General features: G+C 36.7%; 1 protein-coding gene across 2 annotated transcripts in view; it reads left to right on the forward strand.

Moving 5' to 3' along the window:
- TMEM245 (transmembrane protein 245) overlaps positions 1 to 22,009 on the forward strand; it is an 89,520-nt gene that overhangs the window by 35,006 nt on the left and 32,505 nt on the right. For both annotated transcript variants that reach the window (XM_059836217.1, XM_059836218.1), the window contains 6 exons: positions 4,799 to 4,903; positions 6,148 to 6,230; positions 8,359 to 8,449; positions 9,236 to 9,334; positions 12,657 to 12,788; positions 19,176 to 19,298. In XM_059836217.1, coding sequence (XP_059692200.1) covers positions 4,799 to 4,903; positions 6,148 to 6,230; positions 8,359 to 8,449; positions 9,236 to 9,334; positions 12,657 to 12,788; positions 19,176 to 19,298 — 633 coding nt within the window. The remainder of the gene's footprint in view (positions 1 to 4,798; positions 4,904 to 6,147; positions 6,231 to 8,358; positions 8,450 to 9,235; positions 9,335 to 12,656; positions 12,789 to 19,175; positions 19,299 to 22,009) is intronic.

Consider the following 22,009-nt stretch of genomic DNA (forward strand, 5'->3'; position numbering starts at 1 on the left):
AACCCTTCATAATTTTTTTTTTATTAGGAACTGGTTTTTTAGCACAGTTTAGGTAAAGAGCTGAGTGCAGTGAGCCATAGGTGACAGTTTTGTCTCAACTACTTCTTCTCCTGGCTCTGAGTTTGTCATTTGCTTGTTTGAAAATTTATGTATGTAGATAAATTTTTTCCTCAATATTGATAGATTGCAAAAATAATTTCACTGTAATCGCTTTGAACTCTAAAATGTCTGGATCTTATTTTTAGTTTAGAGATTTGCATTATAGGGCAAAACCCTGTGGATATAGTTTCTTAACAGAGGTGGGGTTTTTTTAGTTCCTAGGAGCTATTTTTTTAAAACTACTGTTTTACTTTACAATTTCATAGGAAGAGATCCTGAAAGTCCTATAGTGTTACATGCAGTGCTGACTCCTGTGCATGAGCAGGTAGTAATAATATTATGATCAAGATTTTTAAAAAAGGCAAAAAAATACTGTGCAAATTGTATCAGGTTCTTGCAGGTTTGTCTTGTTATGTTGTTTTTGGTTGGCTTTTTTTTTCTGTAATGATTACATTTAAAAAAAAAATCATACTCTACCAGAGGCAAAGAAAGGAGCAGATTTGTAATACAGAAAACTGGATGCAGCTAAAAGGTTGCTTCCTTTGCACCTTTCTCCTTTTTGCCTGTCTTTGAAGGGAAGTACTTGTGAGAACACTGAGATAAGTTTCTGGTAATCCACCAAGAAACTAAAAGTACAGCACCTAGAGATGGCAGAGTTTGAAATGTTGGCTGATTATGGCTGCTAGTGATAAACCTTATTTTTTTTTTCTTACTGTTCTAAGAGCTGCTTGAAACTTTTTTTTTTTTTGGCAAACAAGAATAGTATATAATCACTTAGTTTAACACAGTATATGTAGCCCAAAATACAGAATAGGTTCAGTTGGGCTAGCATGATTTGTTCTTCATAACATTGTCTGTGGCCGGAGTCTTTAGAAAGAATTGCTAAATTTTGCTGTTGGAGGGACACTGGTGTAAGTAGACTTGAGACCTCATATAGACTGTTCTCTATCTTTTCTAACTTAACTACTTATCTGACTCATTTCAACATAACTCTGAGAAGTGTCCTGATTACAGGCTTCCCCCTATTCTCATCAGATGATATTAATAAGGTGATACCCTCAAGCATTAACTGAACTAAAGGGAAGTGTCACAAGGTCTAAGAAATATCGTGAAACAAATCCTGATAGACAGTCAAGCTGTTTAAAGAAAAAAAAAATATAGTCTTTTATTTGGTAATTCTATGTAGATTTAATTGAAAATGAAGTAGATGTCCAGGTATGCTTCACTGTGTGGGTAATGCAGTAAATAAAACATACTAGAAAAACTAGTGTTCTGATGGCTCTGTAGTGTGAAGCAACAAAGTATGAATTCATAGATGATGTATTATACTGCGTAACATGGAGAACCTGTCTATATAGTAGGATTCCTGATTGTTAAGCATGAACTGTAGTTCTATCGCAGCTCAGTGTAATATGGTTTGTATCATCACCCAAAAGTTGAAAGCAGGGGAGTACTTGCAAATTATTGAGAAGCACTTTAACAGAATGCGACTCATCTTAAAAACTTTTTTTTTCTTTACAGTGAGCTAAATTTAAAAAAAAAATGAAAGTTGATACCTTTCCCTTCAAAACTGTGACAATTAAGGAGAGTTTTTTGTGGACAGTCTATGACAAACCAGTCACATTTCAGTTTGGTTTTACAAGTGTGACCTTCTGTAGCTTAGGAGCCTGGCTTTCCTTTACCTTTGCGTAATTTTGGATGTTGTGGCAGCATCAGCTTCCTGCTGTTTACTAACCTTTAGATTAGAAGCTTGGAACTGAATTTAAAACTTCATGATCTCTGGTTAATGCCTAGTGTTTAGTCAGTATCTGTTTGTCTTTGTGTGCATGCCTGTGGTTTACAGGAAGATGTAAAGGGAGGTCTGACAGGGTTGGGGGATAAGGGCAAAGTCTGGCCCTGATTCAGTGGTAAATACAAGCACGCAAGGATTTAACAGTCTAGCTTACCTGCAGTAACATAGCACCTGTGCATTATTTAGCATAAGTGTGCAAAGGTGAGTGCTTCCTAAGGAAGTATTGTGGGTAAATGTAGAGGAAGGAAGGGAGGTTTAATAAAGAGCAAATTAAAGGAGAAGGAGTAAATATATCCCTAAATGAATGTTGTGCATCTGCTTTTACTTCTACAATACTCAATCCAATCCAGTCTTCCCCTGTGATATGTCTGTACCAGTTGTATAACTTGGATCTCCTTAAGACTGTGGTGAGAGATGTAATTGCAGTACCTGTAGACATACCAGAGCTGGCTTTCATCTAGCTTACTTGGGCTACCTGCCCAAGTAAATAAACACAAGGTGGGCTTGGATGGCTGAGGCTGCTGCCTGTACTGGTGCAACATCAGTGCTGCCATTACTTTACTAACTAGATTAAAGGTAATTCAGGCTTTACATGTGCTGCAGCTGCACCTCAATGGCGGTGTAGGCATGCTCCAACCCACAGTAAGGAGTGTCAAGGAAAGATCCCCTGTTAGTCATGTTCCAGTTCAGAGAGAGTCCTCATCCTGATCTTTTGGAGCTTGATCTTCCAGCAGTTGCTGCCATGGTGAAACACCTAAAGCATCTAGCTTCAGCTGCACTGAGATTTCATCTATTGGATACCACTCACACAACCATTGGGGCTAGCATTTTTGGAAATGTCTGACAGTACCTCCAATTTCTTGGATTCAGTGAGTCTGATTAAGGTGCTGTATGTAAGACTAGCTAGCTTATTGCTTTTATCTCCAACTTAGAAAGTAAATAGCAATTAGTTTGAACTTCGTTAACTACGAAATAACAAGGGCAGCTTTAATTTTTAATAGCTTCATTTTGAAGCCCATGCTATAAAATATCCATCCCCTGGCCATCCAGTGTTTTTCAGTGATGTTTTTGATTACTGACCTTTAAAACAGGGACTTTTATTTCTTACTTCTCTTGTATAATCCTTAATGTATGTGATGCTTGGAAGGGCACAGCAAATCCTGTTTTCTGTCTTATTTCCAAAGAGGTAACAGCCCCATGTAGAGGCTACTCAAGAGTTTTTCAGAAAGCTGCAGTACTGCTGCAGGCAGGTAACCTCCTTCTAGCACTGGCAAGGCATTTCTGATGGCTGAAGTATTTCAGCAATGCAGAAAAATCTTAAAAATATCTAAGACAGAAGATATTGTAGATTTCTTCAGGTTCTCTGAATTCCTTTCTGCAGATCATAATATAGTGCAGATTTTGTTACAAGAACTTGCTGGCTCAACACCTTGTTTCTTTTAAAAGAATTTTGCTTTCTTCCAGTTTTCTTCATAATTTTGAACAACAGTTCTAAATGCTGAATGTAATCCTTGTGTTAATTTAGATCAAACAAGGAGCTGTTTGTAAAAGAAGTTTAAAAATAATTACTTAATGTACATTAACTGCTCAGATGCTACAGGATGAGCACCAAAAAAAAATATCCTTACCTTTTTTTTTAAATAGGAGATATAACTTCAGTGTTAACCAATTCAATCATCACACAGCAGTCTGTAGAAGTTAGTTGTTCCAGGGAAAATTTCACATGTTGAGATAAGGTAAATAATGAAGAAAGAACTAATGTAAACCATCAGCAAGCATATTAGTAGTTTTGTAAGATCTCTAACTGGTAACTTGTGTTACCAGCCTAATCAGTGAATATATAACTTGTACTCACTTGGAAGTTCGTTCATCTGCTGCACATTGGCTTTGACCTCAGTTCTCTTAAAGCACAAATTTTATAGCTGTCCTTCTGCAACTTTTTCCTGCAGTAATGCCAGATGGAGTAGAAATAGTCTTGGTAGTTGAACTCTAGAAGCTAGAAGAATGTATTTGGTCATACTTGCATGGGCTTTCACAGCTTTTTATGTAAATAGTTAATTCGTGTATGAGACGAAGCTCAGCTTGCACTATTCTAGAGCACTCTGCATAGTCGTGTGGCTGAGCAGTTTTATTGTTCTGAATGACATTATCAGAATTTCTCTAATCTTAAGTGGCACCACTGTTTGTTTGTGAACATGTATAGAATGGGCCTTTCCATAAATAGACAGAACTACATACATGCCTGTTTCCTGTATCAGTAGGTTTAGTTGATGCATGTTTAATGCTGAGCATCCTTTCGAGATTGAAAGTGGATAGAAATAGTCAGTGCTGAATAATTGGCCTAATGTTCAATAATGTAGAAAACCTCCAGCCCCATGTCAGTTCAGAAGGTGATTAGCAGCTTTAAAAATTTGGTTGCTTGCAGAAATAACTCACTTGTCATTTAGATGGCTGTTAGCTCTTCAAATTTGAAATTCATGGTTGTACTTTACAGTATACCTTGATAGCTCCCAAGTCCTGTGCAGGTAGCATCTGTTAAGTTTCCAAGTTGCTGAAGGGCAGGAAACAAAGACAAATTTCTGGGTTGTAGCTGACATGAATGCTAGCTTCTTTAGGTCTAGTAAGTAAATGTTGAATTACTGCTTGCTTTGCAGAGAGCTTGCTGTGTCTTGTGGTAATGTGTAAATGTTGTTTGCAAAATCACATGTCATACCATGACCTTAATCATGCTAACATCGCTTGTTAATTGTTCATCTCCAAGCTTGGGCATAAATGCTGTTTGATTAGAGCCTGATTTTGCACTGTGATTGTAAATAAATTTAACAACACTGTCATATAGCATATAGCATTGCTTTCATTAAAGATTGATTTATATGCTATGATTTGTTTTTTCTTTTTTCTGCACAGATGATCGTGTGGTTGGAGAAAATGCTAGATAAAATAATCAGCATTTTCATAATATTTTTGCTAGTGATAGGAACCCTTCTGCTAGCCCTGCTCCTTACTGCAAAGGTACAGTGCGCTACGGAATGTAATCATAGAGCTCATTTTAAATGCTGAATGAAAGTTACTGATATTTTTGCAAAATTGTGTAGCTTAAACAATTTTTGAAAAATTTAGCAACTAAATGCTCTGTAGTTGAACTTGTTACCATTCCAAGACTACTTATATACAAAAATCTATGTATTTATATTTACTTGTATTTATATGTTTATTTTCATATATGAGAAAGCCAATATATAGACATTTGGAAATACCAAATTTATTCTAGTAAAAAAATTACTAGCTTATATATTACAGAAACAGATTTGTTTTGCATCCTCTTACACTTTTCTTGTCAAAAGCAGAGCCACTTAGAATTTTTTCGTTTTAATTTACCTTGCATCAAAAACATATTTGCAAAACGCTTAGGGTCTATTTGTCAATTTGTTTGTGTAATTGCCTGTAATAACCTCATGGTATCCTGTTCTGAGCTTAAATGTGCTGAGATTCATGATCAGATGTTCTCTGAAATTGATTTTTGGTTTGTGGTTGGGGTTTTTTTTTTGCTTACCAGAAGAGGTCACTCATGTACTTTTTTTTTCCCCCCTCTTTTTTTTTTAATGGAGCTGTGTTCATACTTGAAACAGTCAATGGAGATTGAATGTCTGACTTGAATACAGTTACAGAACAAAAATCAATGGGTTCTGATGTCAATCTCCTTTTTCCAAAATGTAGGCTTAAATGTAGTACTTAAAATTGAAAGCTTTAAAAGTTGTGCAAACATTCCTGCATAAAGCTGCCTTATATTCATAAAAGGAACGTTAAGATATCTGTAAAAGGTGTCTTTTATCGTTCATAGCACGGTTGGTCATGTTAGAGCTGAACATTCATTAATTTTCACACTTGTTTGATCCATGGCTTAAAAAGGTATATCTGAAACTGTGCTTTGTATTTTAGTACTTCCCTGGACAGCACTGCTGTATTGTTAATTTTTTTTTCCACTGATGAGATAAGGTTTAAATTTCCATTTGCTATTACTAGTCACACAGTGTGTGACCAAAATTGTCAGAACAGAGTGATGGTTATTGTATTAACTGCTTTTTTTGGTTAATGGCACTTCATTTTTCATAATGGGTAGTCTGCATTGAAAGAATTATTCTTTAAATGTACAAACTGGTCACCCCACCCCCGCACCTCCCCCCCAAGCCTCTCTGAATGTAGGAAGAGTTCTAGTTTGCATTACATAACATTTCTCCTCTCTATGTTTAATTTAGGTACATCAAGAGAGTGTTCACATGATTCAAGTCACAAGCAGCTTGATCAATGAGACAGTAGCCAGTCACCCAGAATGGGCAAAGTAAGAATGCTCAAGTTAAGCGAATAGTATAGGGTGGATGAACAAGCTTCCAGGTGCTCTTATGCATAGTTTTTAATTTAAAAAAATCCCCTTGGTGAACAGAAATGGGAGTGACTGTTGCAGGCAGATGTAAAAGCTAATCTGTCAGGCAGCAGTAGTGTTTATGCATTACTCTGGAGGACTGTCAGTGTGATATCTCATTTGAGGACTGTTTGGACTTTGGAGAAGGACAGCTGTATAAACTTCTCTAGTTACAGTTTTGGAGAAAAACTTACATAGTGCAGAGAATAAAGAGGTTAATATTCTTCTCCCTTTTACCTGCAAAAGAAAAGTAATGGCAAAGAATGCTCTCTGTAGAAGTTTGCAAGATGAGAGCTGAATTATTTTTCCAATGTGGAGAGCTGGCTGCAGAATGCCTTTGAAGGAATAGGAGTTGAAGAAAATGTTTTTGGAGTGAACTGAAGAAGAGTTTGAGGGTGGAAAGAATGGTGGATGGGGAGAATTGGTATGAATCAGATGGGAAGGGCTTTTCTTATTTAGAGTAGATGTGTATAGTGTATGCAGTGGGAAGTTTGTAAGATACAGTCTGTGTAATGATTAAAGCAAACACCAAGGCAAGTATTAAGGGAGAGAGAAGATTTTGAGAGAAGTGCATATAGAGAAAAACAAGGGCACGCTGGTGAGCAAAGAAGTGATTGCATGAACAGCAGAGGGGGAATAGGTAAGACTAAAGAGTGTGATTTTGAGGGGGGATTTTCTTTGTTTGCTTTCATTCTGTGTCAGCTAAACAAACATTGAATAAAGGTGAGTCCAGGCGCTTACCAGGAAAAAAATAGTTGTTTTCTGGTCAATAGGCACTTTCTAAACAAAAGTGATGATGGTTTGACAGGATTGAAAGAAGGTGCATGCTGTATTATAAGAGCAAGAGAAATTTTCAAAAGCAGAACTAAAATGATATAGTTAAACGCTATAGTAATATGCGCTTTAGCAATACTTAAGTAGTCTCAATCAAGAGAACACAAAGCACTTAAAAATGTGTTTGTTCCTTCATGGGATCTCTTGTGTTGTTTGGCCTTTCCATTTTGCCATAAGATGGAAATAAGTAGGACTAATGAAAATGGAAATTTGACTGTCAGAAGCTTATTCACATAATGAAAATACTGGAGTACTAGTTGAGTAATTAGCAGAATTTTAGCTAACCTTTTTACTTCCAGTGTTTGCATCCAAATTTGAAGCATCCAAAACACTATCTTTTAATTCATTAGGAGTAAGTATACCTCTTGCCAAATCCATCAAGCTTCACCAGCTTTCAGAGCTTGATGCCCACATTACATTTAGAGGTGAGTGACTGAAATACCTTAGAATTCCAATGCAGAACATTTCTGAAGGGTTATACAGACAGAAAAGCTTCCATGTTGATCTTCAATCAGGTGAACAAATGCAGTAGTTTTATTTCCTGAATGCTTTCTTGGTTTGGAAGGGCTCCAATGTGCCATTGAATCAAGATGTAGAGAGAAAGTCAAAGTGGAGAATGTGTGCCCTGTATTCACAAGTGTTGAAATGCTGGCAACACAGTAGGTCTGTTGCTTGAAAGTGACATAAATCCCTGAAGAAATTAATGAGCAGATAGTTTGGTGGGGACTTAGAAATAACTGGTGCCCAAACCTGTTGCTTCATCACGTTGCTTTTTCAGGGAAACTACGTTAACAATTTGCATTCAGCTTGTAATTCAGAAGGTTGTCTTTGCAGCTAGATGAGACTGCTTCATACAGTATTTTCAGAAAACTGCAATACTAGGAAAACTTCTAAGACTGTAGTGTGAATAGCACACATACAAATTGAAGAGCAGTTCTCTTTTGAAAAAGTTGAGATACCAATTTAACTAAGGTTTCAGGAACCTTGGAGAAATCCAAATGCAATGACATGCCCTAGATTTAATTGTGCTTTGCTTATGAGTAAGTCTGTTCCTTCATATGTAGAAAGAAATATTCTGGTTGTAGTAAGTTCATGTGTACTTAACCTTAACTGTTTGCTGTTGTTTCAAAATGTTAATTTGTAATGTGTTTTGGGTGTGATAAAATGGGTAAAATACGTCGCAGTTAACTTTGTTTTCCTTCTTTAAAATTAGCTGGCTTCCAGAAGCCCAGGTTATTCAGAAGGCACTCAATTCAGCAGCTAATAATGTATACCAATATGGCCGCGAATGGATTACACATAAGGTAAGAGTGAGCTCCCCCACCTTTTTTAATGTTTTCATTTCTTGTATTTCATAAAAGTAAAAAGAAATAAAACTATTTTTGTCAGTGATTCTTTTCTCTGTGGTTAACCATTTTGTTAACAGATCTATTCTTTCCACTCTGTAGTTTGTGAGTGGAAGGAACGGTGGAAGTGATTTTAGTACTCTTTTCTGCTCAGAGGAATATTTATTTTTAAGAGCTGAAAAATCTGTTATCATTTTAATAAGATTGCTAGTGAAAATGCATCAAATAAAGATGAGTAATTTTTTTCATCTGGCCTTAGCTGTCCGATTGTAGACAATGTAGACTTTTTTCTCCACAAGTATTCTAATTTCTATGTGGGCTGGGTGTGGTAGGTAAGATTATTTTTTTAAATTATAATTTATTTAAATTTCTTCAGGAGAATTTGCCAAGATTCGTATTTATACATTTTGATATCTAGCACACATCTCAAATTATTTGAAATATTTACTCTAAAGTTGATCAAGGATTTTGGATTAAGCATTTTAGAGACAGCATTGGTTTTTCAGTGCAGAAAGAAGTCCTCAGTTTAGTGTAGCAGAATGTATTTTTTTGCAGACAAAATCTTCATGTTGTGTGAACCGTGTTGTCTGAAGTGTATTCCATATTGATACTCAGCTTTTCTAATCATCTGGGTTTGAGCCATGCCTTTACTGACAGTCTTAGGTGATTCATCTAGCTTGGAGTTTGTCAGTAGATGCCAGCTTCATTCTGTCCTGTATAATAAAAGATTTCTATATGTTTTAGCTCCATAAGATTTTAGGAGAAAAAGTGAATAACACTGCTGTGATTGAAAAACAAGTGCTGGAGCTCTGGGACAGGCTTTATCACTCTTGGTTTGTGAAGGTGGGTAACTTATTTAAATGGTATTTATATAAACTGTTACTGAGTGCTTTGAGATAATTATGCTAAGTGTGCATTTCTGAGAAAGAGATTAGCAAAAACTTGGAATGCTGAGTAAAGGTCATAATAATAAAAAGTTGGTAAAATTTTCAAGTATATAAGATGGATTATTCTACAGTCATAGTTTGAGTACAGCCAGAGCTATGTCCTTCACTTAAGCAGTTATGCGTATTTTTATGTATGCTTTTTATGTACGCTTCGCTCACTTTTCATATTCAGTATTTCATAGTTTAGAGCCTTCTGTTGCATTTTTGTGATCTTGAGGGTTTAGGAGAAGGAAACTGGTATTCTGCATGATTCGTGTAACTTCTATTAATTAGAAATTTTGAGAAAGAAATTGTCCTTTCACTAAGTTTCTTACAGTGCATTTTTGCCAACTGTACTAGCCTTCCTATAATGAGTTCTGTACACTGAATCTTGAAAAGTTTGTAGGAGTTACATCATTTTCATGCTGCCAATGTTTTTTGCCTTTTAAAGGAAAAAGCAATTCATTAGCCATGGTGCAATGGAAATACCAAAATCCAGAAGTCATACCCCTGAAATAGTTTTGTATATTTAAATAATTACAATTATAGTATATTAACACTTTTCCTTATACAATTGTTTTTAAAGTACCTCAAGTTCCAAGAAGATCTCTGTGTTAAAAGAAGTAAGAGTTTCAGTATAGCAGTGAAAATAGAAGGGGAAAGAATCAGTTTCTTTTTCTGGCAAGATAATGCTGTAGAAGAGCATGTGGAGAGATAACATGATGCTGTTGAGGAACATGGGACCACTGAGGAGAAATTAAAGCTGTGTCTACAATAGATTTTGCTGGCCTTAAGCACTTGGGAGTATTCAACGTTAAACGCTTGACCAAGAAAAGCGCCTACTTTTGATACAGTTATACTGATAAACCTGTGGCTTTTGCTAACATAACCTGTGTGTCAGATAGTTCATAGCACTGTTATCATTCAGTAGGGCTCTGTGCCACTACATGTGCTGTAGGAGTACTTTTGCTGCTGCAGTATGCAGCACAGGTTGTGTCTGTGTTTGTTGCATTACGCGATTTCTTTCCTGCGGCTGTTATTTGAGGGAATACCTTGAGGCTTCTTTTTTGTAGATACTCTTCTGGTAGGGTAAGAAAGAGCTTTCCTAGCAACCAAAATGGCAGAAAAAGCTTCAGGAACGCACTGATGCTTGCTGCCTATAATGTTGAAGTCTGTGCCCCTGGCTGCTGTTTGCATACTAGACACCCTATATTACCATTGGCACGCTGGGCTGCCACCGATTAGCTGCGGGCTGCGGGCAACTCCTCCGGAGTCTATTTCTAATCTTGCCCCTTCTATTGCACTCCATATCCACATAAATGTTCCATCTGAGTGCTTTCCGCCTGGCTATTTCCTTCTGTAATATTACAGTAGCCTTGTGTTGTCCTTCAGTGTATCTGAACACTGGTAAACTAGATGATGGTGCAGTGTGGAGGACATCTGTACTGTATCTAATTCTCAGTACAGCTTTCAAGCTCCCCACTATTTCAGTTGTATAAGCATAATAATTGCACTTAATTTTGAGGCCTGCATAGTGTTGCTGTAGTCTGTAGGTGACTGAAGAACCCTGGCTCAGGTGATACTCTTCCATGAAAGCTGTAGAATTGAGGAAGAATTGCTGATGAAATGTGGCTTCAACCATTAACTGCTCCTTTCTGAGAAGATCGGTAGGTAGCAAATGGTGTATATTGTAAAAAGTTCTAGAGAAGTTGTGGTAGATTAGTTACTGTTGCATCTATGTACCCAGTGAAGTAAAACAGTAACAGAATAATAAACCAAAGATGATGGCATAACTCTGCAATCACGGTGGGGTTTTTTTCAAGGACAAGAATCTCCTCTTCCTAGTCCATTCAGGTGTGGGGGTTTGTTTTAGTTTTAAGACCTAATGAATTTGTTGAAGAGGAACCAGTTGACAATTTCTTTGAATCCTTTATTTATCAACACCTCAGGCCTTAGGTGCTACAACAGTAGAATTGCTGAATAACAATGAACTTGAAATGTACGTGAATAACAATGTTACAAAATTTGCAAATGTTACTTAATTCTGCAAGTTAATGGCTAGAGCTGTCTTTGAAAATAGAACTAGATGAACAAAAAATAGGTTCTTGATACAGTTTACAAATAAAATATGTGTATTGGAGGGATATTTTTGACTACTCATATGTTTCTGCTCTAAATAAACTGCCAGCTCAGAAGGAAGATCTCTGTGTTGCTGTGGATTGTTAAAGAACGTTGCTAATAAAGTGTAACAGTGCACCTAGGGAGAACTGGTAATAAGCAGAAAATGTAATGCTCTTAGATAAATCAGTGCAGGGTCTTCACTTGGAATACTACTTGCCATGTATGCCAAAAAAGGTACTGTCATTTCAAATGCAGGGTGGTAAGGTTAAAAGTTTTTGGAAGATTCTAACAGAATCAGTGGGATGCTTATATAAATGACAGAGTTGAGAACTTGAGAAGTGTCTTGCTGTTAAAGATCTGTTGTAGTCAGCGGGTTTGCTTAGACTTGCTTACAGTAGAATTTTGGCATGCTTCTCTGAAACATTTGTCACAGTCCCAGACTGAGTCAAATAGTCTCATGGTAGGCGGTGATCAGGTGTGATTCAGTTGGACGATAGGCAACTTCATAATTAGGGTGAAGCCACTTAAGGAATTAGCAGTTGTGGTTAGGGCCATTTCCTGTGTCTTGCTGTGTGGCAGTTACAAAGCTTTGTAGTCAGAAGAAATCCTCCATGCTTCCGGTTTAGCTTTTAGCTTTTGCATGAATGAACGTTGCCACTGGAGAGGGAGACACTAATTGTGAGAAAACTAGTTGTTTTGGCTTCTGCTTGTATTTTCCTTTGTGGATTGTACTGGGAAAAGTTGTATGTTGCAAACAGTAAATTATGTAGGCAGTAACTGAAATCATTACCTGTTTCTTCTGTGCTTTCATAAAGAGCAAGATAGATACCATTGTATCAGTCAAGCAGTAAAGCTCATCTTTAACTGAGGTCAATCAGTACAATATACAGAACTGTTAATTATATGGGAACATTAACTACAGTTTTCTGTCAGATTTTAATTTTTCCAGTGAACAGAGTACTTCCAGGTATTTTTAAGTATGCCAATTAAAGCAGCTTTAAGTATTTGGGTGCATGTTGGATCTGTTCCTCATTAAGAAAACAGTAGTTTTTTACTTTCTCATTTCTGTACGTTATTCAAATGTCTGGTTTCTTTATGTCTTTGTCTCTCTTTTTAAGAATGTAACACATTCTGGAAGACACAAAGGACACAAATGGCACATAAACCGTCAAAACAGCTGGCTTGGTGATATTCTGGACTGGCAAGATGTTGCATCATTTGTTCATGATAACATTGAAACATTTCTTTCGGTATGTATTTTTTGCCCTTATTACCAAATTTGTCTTATTTTTAACTGATAATAATTCCTCCCTGGACTACCACTAAGGTTATGGAATTCAAGTACATGGAAAATTATGGAAACACTGTTAGTGTTACTTACAACTACCTATGCAATTATTGTAAGCCTTCGTAGGATATAACCATATGACAAACAGAACGGGTTGTGATGAAGAAGCACTCCTGAGCATCTTCATTAATACTAGCTTGCCAGACTTCTTCCTGAGAAAGATTGTTACTGTAGGATTACCTCTGTCACTTCCAAGCTGGTTTTAAATGCTTCATATTATATAGTCTACTCTTGGAGGTCGTTTGTTTGGACTTCATCTGTGTTTTCTAGAAATTGTGGTATTTGCTAAATGTTAGTTTGCTTCAGCCTTGTTTTCCTGTAAAAAATGTACGGCAAGTGCGGGGTTAGTGGCTTTTCATTTTAAAGAAGAGATCAGTTTGTCTAGGTTATAATTGAGGAAACTATTGACCAAGAGGTTGTGAAAACAATTTTTTTTGGTAGTCTTACTTTTTTCATTGGCTTGCAAGCAGCTTATTTCTCTCTTTTATTAAAGTTCTGGGGAGAATGAAATTAATATTTTACACTGTGAATTCCTGAATTAATGCATTGGACCTTTCACCTCATGAGGAGAAAAAGAAAAAGCATTGAAAGCAATCCAAACTGAAGCAACTACATATTTCTAAAAAATGATGTTAAGTCTGAAATGCTTTATATACAGAGTCAATCTCTGATATAGTTAATCTTAGACTTGAGCTGTTGTCATAAACTAGAATTATCTTCAGGTTACTATTTATCCATTTTGGAAGAATATTATTTATACCCAACTCGCAACACAGCATATCTCTGGATGGAGTTCAAGATAGTATTTGCCTCGAGGCAGTTCTTGGTTTAGACTGATGGGCATGTGTGCTTTTTCTGTTCTCCCTTGACTGCTGCTTAAATGATTACAGTTTCTATCATAGAAGATGTGAGTGAAGAAAAAGTTGAGAGAAACTTTTTATTGTGGAGAACCTTTTTTCAGTTAATAGTGAAATTTGTTTAATCGTTTCTCAAATTTGACCATGCATGCTTGAGGCAGAGTTATAAAAATGCACAATACCTCATCTTTTAAAATCAATATGGAGTTTCTTTCTAGGCAAGAGGGAGAGAAGGAGGAGAAACTACATAATAGGTGCTAGCCGTGTCATTTACAGTATTGCTGCACAGTGCTGAGAAATCATGATGCTAAGTGTACTTCAGGATTCTAAATAGGCTAGAATAATGCAGGAAATAGTGTAAAGAGAATAAATATTTAAGACTGAAATACATTAATATTAAAATTTTCACCTAGCTAGCATGCTTTGCTTTGCTTTGCTTCTAAAATCCGTTTTAGAACGTCAGGGAAAAAAGTGCCAGCAGTTGACTTGCTTTCCTGTTGATTTCCATGAATTCATTACTCATCAGCTGTGGGGAAACACATGTCCTTTTTCTCGATGCACTAATGTCCTTAATGACAGACTGTAAACCAGTCAGCATAGTATATAGCTCTAAATCCTGATTTCACATCCTTGCTGGGCAGCATTTTCTTTGCTGGCTTGCTCATCTACAGTGCACTGCATAGATATTACTTACACGGATACTTCAAATTGAAATTGATGAACATCTGATTTCTGCTTGTCTAGGTCACTGAAACTTGGAGATGATGAAAATAAGAATAGTTTTGACTTAAGTCTGGTGTTTCTGAGCAAGTTGCTTACCTACCTAGGATACAATGGAAGCTTACTGTATTTGGGGTTTATGTATGTATCAGAGAATGAGAATCTTTCTCTTGGTATTTTGAAGAGGAACAATGAGTTATTAGAATGACATACTGAATTGGGAAGGATCAATATTTTAAATTATGTGGGTACTTTTCAGGGGACATGCTTTTTTGGGGCTTCTTTTTTCTTTTGGGTGGATTTTGTTTGTGTTTGGGGTTTTTTTTGGCTTTTTTTGTGTTTTATCGGACTTTGGGTAGGATTTTTTTTGGTTGTACATGGTGGGGGTGGTGCTTGGTGGGGGAGTTTAAATGGGTTAGCTGTAACTCAAACTGTGGGATGTTTCTGCATTTGGACACTTGAAATCAGTGCTAACCGTCAATTCTTAAGAATATAGCAAGACATGGTACAGTCCCAAAACTGCTTTGACAGGTTTTTTTAAAAACACAAACCATTTAAAGATAATGAGATAACTGTAAAGAAGTGTGTGTGAATATGCAGCTATAGTGAGACTTCCACCACCTTTGGAAAAGAATAAGATTAGACTACTTGCACATGATAAATACTTATGCATAGATTGAAGCTAGAGTTTACTGTAGAATAACTGTCTTGCTAGCCCCTTGGCTTTCTGAAGTATTTTGGAATAGCACAGATGACTCTATTCTCTGAAAATACAGCTGTTTGACAGGGTCACATTGCAATCACAAGCAGATAAGCTCTTTTCCATTGATGGAAATCACAGGAAGTGTTCATTCTCTTTTGTAGGAGAAGGAGTATTTGCTGTAAGAAAAATGTTAAGACAGATGCAAGTGTTTCACTTCAGGCTTTTCCCGTAGTGGAAGAAACTTTCATATTAGAGCTGAAAGCATATAATTAAATCACTGGTATAGCTGTGCTGGGGAATTACTGGCATTCATTTAATTTGTAACAATATGCATCGATTCAGTGCTTTATGAATATCAGATAAAGCACAGAAGACTTCTGTACCCCCCTCAAAATGTGCTGTTCATTATAGCACTTATACTTAGTTCTAGTTTGATGTAGACAGACCTCAATTATTTTAAAGTAATTTACTGTATAAACATGTAAATTGCCTGAAGATTTAATATGAAGATAAGCTTTTCCAAATAATCCGTTTGCTTTTTTCTAAAAGCTTTGGTGTTAGCAGCTGCCTTTCAGCTTCGGATTTTTCCAGTATTCTTTAGAAGCAGTAGTGTTATAAACCAGTTTATCCAGTGATATGTTTCCAAAGTGGGGTTTATTACATCCTATTGTTAGTTTGGGGAAAGAACTAGAGTGGATCCTCCCTTATGCCTTGCATTTTGCACCCCATGCTCTGTTCTAAGGTAGTTTTTCAGGTGAATGAAATATGCAATACATAGCTGGACTATTAAGATTTAATTTCTGCAAAATTAGAAAAGCCTCATTCCTTCCCCACTCACCTGCTTTTCCATTCATCCTTTTCCTCCATTTCGTGAAGGCTTGAAACCTTGAAAAAGTAAATTGCTGCTGGCTAAATCTGTGAATGATCACTCAGAAATCCCTTGATGGTATATGAGACATTGCTAATGCCTCCTTAAATTGATCTTTTTGCTTCTCACACAAGAATATTCATAATTCCACCAGCAGCCGGTATCTCATTCAGACATTTCCCAGGCAGGAAGACGGAAGACCTTCCATTAAGATGTACACAGCAAGCTTCAATGCAGTTAGGTTTCTCTATCCTTGTCTTTCCCATGACTGATCTGTGTGTTCTAAATCAAGTCAGTTTCTCAAATATTTCACTGAGTTACCACATATTCTAATGTTTTCTCTGGCTGTTGAGAATTTCTTCAAGTGATCTCCTAAGTTTATAGCTAATACAGTCCATTCTTCAGTAATAACTCAACTACCATGCATTTTTCCTTTTTTCTAGTAAGGTAAGCATTCAGAGGTTTGGTGTTCTCTTCTTCATAATAGGTGTTGTTTTTTTCAGGGTAGGTGAAATTCAACCTAGCACATGCTAGTAATAACTAGTTCACAGAATCACGGAATCATAGAATCACTAAGGTTGGAAAAGACCTGTAAGATCATCAAGTCCAACCATCAACCCAAAACCACCATGCCCACTAAACCATGTCCCCCAATGCCTCGTCCACATGTATCTTGAACACCTTCAGTGAGGGTGACTCCACCACTTCCCTGGGCAGCCTCTTCCAGTGCTTCACCACTCTCTCAGTAAAGAAATTTTTCCTAATATCCAGCCTAAACCTCCCCTGGCACAACTTGAGGCCATTTCCTCTTGTCCTGTCACTCATCACTTGGGAGAAGAGGCCAACACACACCTCTGCAACCCCCTTTCAGGTAATTGTAGAGAGCGATGAGGTCTCCCCTCAGCCTCCTCTTCTGCAGACTGAACAACCCCAGTTCCCTCAGCCACTCCTCATAAGACTTGTGCTCCAGCAGTTCTGATCAATGACTCTACCTAACAAGGATGTTATTCTAGGAGAACCATTCCCAATATTTATTGAACCACCTGATAACTGCATTCAAACTAACTGCAATTGGATGCTCCTGGTTATCAGCTCCGTAGGCTAAAGCTTCTAGGGAAAGTGTTAAACAAATACAGCCTATACTGGAGGAACATAATATTTTGAAGGAAACTTTTCCAGTCCTCACCAGATGTACACTCTGTACAGATGTTGCAAGTGACGGTATGCAAGGGAGGGAATTAATGATTGTTGTGATTAGTATTTAGAAGTCTGATAAATCAGGCTAGTTTTAATCTTTAAAACAAAACTTCACTAGATCAACTTTCATTAACAACACACTTCATGCTAATGGTTTGGTTTACTATCTATTAATTGTTATTATCATGTATTCAAAGTGGTCAGTCCTTAATGGTCATATCCTACATGAGCTCTGAGGATAGAATACCATTGTGGTGACGCTGTGTAGTTGGCACCAATAGCCACTATCCTTGATGGTCTGAGTCACAGAAGTCAAAATGAGCAGGCTCAAGAGCTCTTAAGGCATCTGCTTTAGCTACAAACTGTTCCCTCAAAAATCAGAGGCCTCTGTGTTTACAGTCCTTATAGTACATTTAATAAAGTTACCTGGCTACATGAACTTATACCACTGCTGCACCCCCAGAATGAATTCTTAATCCATAGAAGGAGGAAAGGGACAGGTAACAGTGGGAGAACATTTTTCAGCAGAATGTCCTCTTCACTTCTAATCTCACCTGAATTCTCAAGAGAGACTAATAAAATCTGTTAAAAAGATGAGCCTTAAAATTCATAATTCCCATTAAATAGTGAGAAGTGTGGACTAAGTAGATCTTTCTGCTTGTACCATGTGTTGTAATTCTCTATCACTTCCTCCAGCACTTATTGCCTCCCAAGTTTATGCTTAATAAATTATCTTCTATATGTTTCACTCAGTTCCAAAGGAGAGGCGATCACATGGCTTACACTCTTTGTCTGCTCTACAAATGCCAACTACCGGGAGGGTTTTTTTGTTGTCTTGGGTTTTTTTTGTTGTTGTTTTGTTTTAATTCAGTCTAGTTGACTAAATACTCGTTAAACCAAGAGTAACTGTTGCTAGCTTTGAAGTCTTCATTTACAGCTTTGAACCTGGAGAAGGGCTTTTGTGTCAGAGCTTTTACAGTTTTTCCAGTTATATTAGTCTGAAAGAAGGTATGGCTTTTTGTTTGTAACCTTGCTTCTTTTATATGTTTGAATCACTTTGGCTAATATTCTTACTGTATTCCTTCTGAATGAAATACTTGTTATGAAACTACTGTGCATTGCTTTAGGATGCCTCCATGTGCCATGCTGTGCCATGGCTTCATGTCCTTAATGTCTCATGAAGTTGCTGCCCTATTCAGATTGACGTATCTCCATCCATACATAAACTATTTGGGCTGTAGTGGGTATTCTATGTGTAAAGGCATGTCTCAAAACTACTCTTTACTATCTGTAACTAATAAGCAAGCAGTATCCCCAAGCCAGTACAAAATTTAATAGATTGTCTAGCATTGTTTGATTTATTTTCCATAATTGCTTGACTGACTGATGCATCCCTACTCAAAATGACAACTTGTGTAGTTGTCTGCAGACATTATAAAAATTATGCATCTCATTACCATAAAATATTTTAAAAACAAATTTATTAAAGTAGTAATTCTATTATTTGATTTGAAGCTCTATTCAGATTTATTTCTACATTGTGATGTTACTTCTTGTTCTTAGTGTTTTAGCATTTCTGCTTTTGAAAAGATGAGTTTTCTCTCCCAAGACAAGATCTGCTTTCAATTGATGGTGATGTTAATCACAATAAACAAGTGTCACTGCATCTAGATTTTTTTGCAATTTTGCATGATGAAATAATTTTGAGCATTGGGAGAAAAATTCTAAAACCTTGTAACCATCTACCCAGAAACTTGTCTTTGGTAAAGTAGACATTTTCACTTGATATCACCTGCTGTAATTTAGGAGTGAGGGAAGATGATTTTTTTAAAAAAGTTGTCTTTGTATGGCTTGATGGAGATGAATCACTCTGTAAGCATTTCTCTGTCCTAGCTAATACCATCCGGTGCCTGACTTTGTCTTCGCTTCCCCCTCCGTTTCTAGATCCTGGAGTCTCTGTGGATAGTGATGAGTCGCAATGTAAGCCTCTTGTTTACTACAGTTACAACATTAGTGACAATCCTCTTCCATAGTGGGACAGCTCTTCTCAATTTTGTGCTTTCAGTGGTAAGTAGTATGTCATCGGTTTACGTGGTCCGTTTTACTGAAGGAACCTAATTGCACATGTTGTAACAATGAAAAATCAAACCTAAAGCAGTGAAAACATCTTCTAACCTTATCTAATAACAAAATTCTTTAAGATTTTGCAACTTCCAAATCTGTTGTTTGGAGGGCATTCTAGGCAAAGGGCAAGATTTGTGTAACTTCCACATTAGGGAGCTGGCAGTCTTCCTGTTCTGTTCATGGAAAACTCTTTGTTTCTGGCCTTGAAGATACTGAGGGGTAACTTGTGATATCCTACAATAACTACTGAAATCTTATGGCATGCCCTCATAAGCATATCCTTAAACAAGCCAATGCTCTCAGAAGAGGGGGAAAATTGTTACAGGGAAATGTCAGCGAAAGTATTTATTTCACAAGGATTACCTCATACTCCCTTTTTAACTGAAGTGTCTTCAGCAAATCTGTGTGACGGTGTTGTTGCGTTGTTTTTACTTAACCTCTGTGAGCTCTTAATTGCAGAATGCTTCCTACACAAAGTTAATTCTTATTAATGTTATTGCCCACGCTGAGTAGTAGTCTCTGAAACCTTCTTATTAAAGGTGTTTTCTTTAAAGGATGTATTACTTTTTAGTGTATTATGTGAGCTAGATGTTTATAGTTTCTTTTGTTTCTAAATGCCACAGCTGTGTGGAGTAATTTATAATGGTAGAGGTAACTTTCTTCTCATTTGCTGTGACAGCTGTTACTTAAAATAAAAATTCAAATCTCCTAAAACATTGGCCTGGGACTTTTTCCTGTTTTAACTAAACAAATACTGATCTTGGAAGCTTGACTGAAATCATGTCCTGGTTTTTAGTTCAGGATTCAAAAACATTTGTTAGAAAACAAAGTGTTTTGCCAGTTTAACTTCATTGCCTTCATTGATGCTTGCTCAGGAGGGAGGTCTTTGTAGACAAAGCTGCAAAACTGAAATAATGTTTAACAGCATTTCAAGGCAGCTGTGTGAATTCTCTTCAATGTTTAAGAAAGAACAGATCACAATAAGACTTAATGGAATGGCTGTCTTAAACTGAAGAAAATCACTGCCATTAATTTTGTTGTTCTCCAGTTGTCTTTCAGTTAGAAAAGAAATGATTGCAGGGGAATATTTCGTTTCTTTTCTTCCTAGTTCACAACTTCACCTGTGATGACACACTGAAAACAGTGTCTGAGAAGTTAGCATACTTAAAAATGACAAGTTTGGATAATTGCGGATTATTTCAATGCACTCATTGCTCAGACACAAAATTTAGCTCTATATGCCTAATGGCTTATACTAAGTTCATTACATGCTGTTGCTGTGATGCATGATCCTGCCTTTTTGCCTGTCAGCAGGGTCCTGCCACTTGCTGGGACACTGTACAGTCAGCTGGTTTAGCAGAGATAGTTGTGATGTTGTTGTGTTGGAATGCTTTTAAAGAGTAGATGCCCTAAAGGCTACTCTTGTTTCCTCTGCTACCATTGTAGGTTGAACATGTTACGTAAAACAGTCATATAAAGCTTTCCCCACAAAAATGCATCAGTCCTGCACTCTTGGCTTCTTGGATTTGACTGTGAGCTTCCATTTTGCACTCCTAGTGATTTTTTTTTTACATATATAGGAAAAAATTGTTTAATGTATATATAGGTTCTTTCTGTAGATTCTTGTTAACGGTAGCCTTTGAAATGCAAACAGCAGAACTGATAAATAAGAAATACTTCAACTTTTAAGAAATAAGGCAAAAAATCACTGAACAACTTTGTCCTATTAACTGCACTTTAAATACGCCAGGGTAAAGGGGTATGCTTGCCTCCATTTCTGTGCACAGAAAATGTCATGTATAAGTTCTGGTGTTGTAATTGTATTAACTACCTCTTTTGAAGGCATTTAAAATTCACATGCCGACCTGAAGAGTAGTTATTAATGCTGTTAAATGCTGTGGGAGAGTGCTATAACTTAGTCTTGTTTGCACTGTATATTTCGTAGGCCTTTGTGTCTGTTCAGAGGCATGGTTTCTCATCTTTATCAAAGTCTTTCGCAAAGGTTCTTGCTACAAAAGCTAAACAGGTTTTCTTAACACACAAAAGGTAAATTAATGGAACTAAATAAAGATTAACGCAGTCCATTATTTGGAGCAGTAAGTAAACGAAAATGCTAGTTGTTGTGAGAATTTACTTGAGTCTTAAAGTACTTTTTAGGATAACTGAACTGTTGTGGAGTCCATGTAGAAATAATGTAACTGCTTCTTAATTTTTCCTTGTGCTTTTTTCATCTTCACTGCTGCAACAGCTTAATGCAATAAGCAGAGAAAATCCAGATGTGACCCTAGGATAAATCAATGCAGCTTTCTTAACTTTTGTGATGTGCATTGTTACTGAATCCCGTTTGGTATTATGTCATTGTTAGATTTGCCTGCTGTTCACATTCCTTCCTTCAGAGCTGAAGAAAAACACAGTCCAAGTGAGGAGGAGATGACCAAAAGTGACCTTAACAGTTCTTGTTCTTCTGGGGTCTCAAGGCATACTTACATGTTTTGCTGTAGCGAGATGTTTTTCAATAATTTGATTTCCAAGGATGGATATCTTCAACAATTTAGTTTTTCTTTAAGCTGAGTTTTCAGCATGAGCTGTTTCCTGCTCTCTTTTGGAACGTCTTGAATTAAGTAGTTCATGGTTTCCTGGAAAAACTCACTATT

The sequence above is a fragment of the Gavia stellata genome, chromosome 3 (assembly GCF_030936135.1).
Source record: "Gavia stellata isolate bGavSte3 chromosome 3, bGavSte3.hap2, whole genome shotgun sequence".
Classification (NCBI taxonomy): Eukaryota; Metazoa; Chordata; class Aves; order Gaviiformes; family Gaviidae; genus Gavia; species Gavia stellata.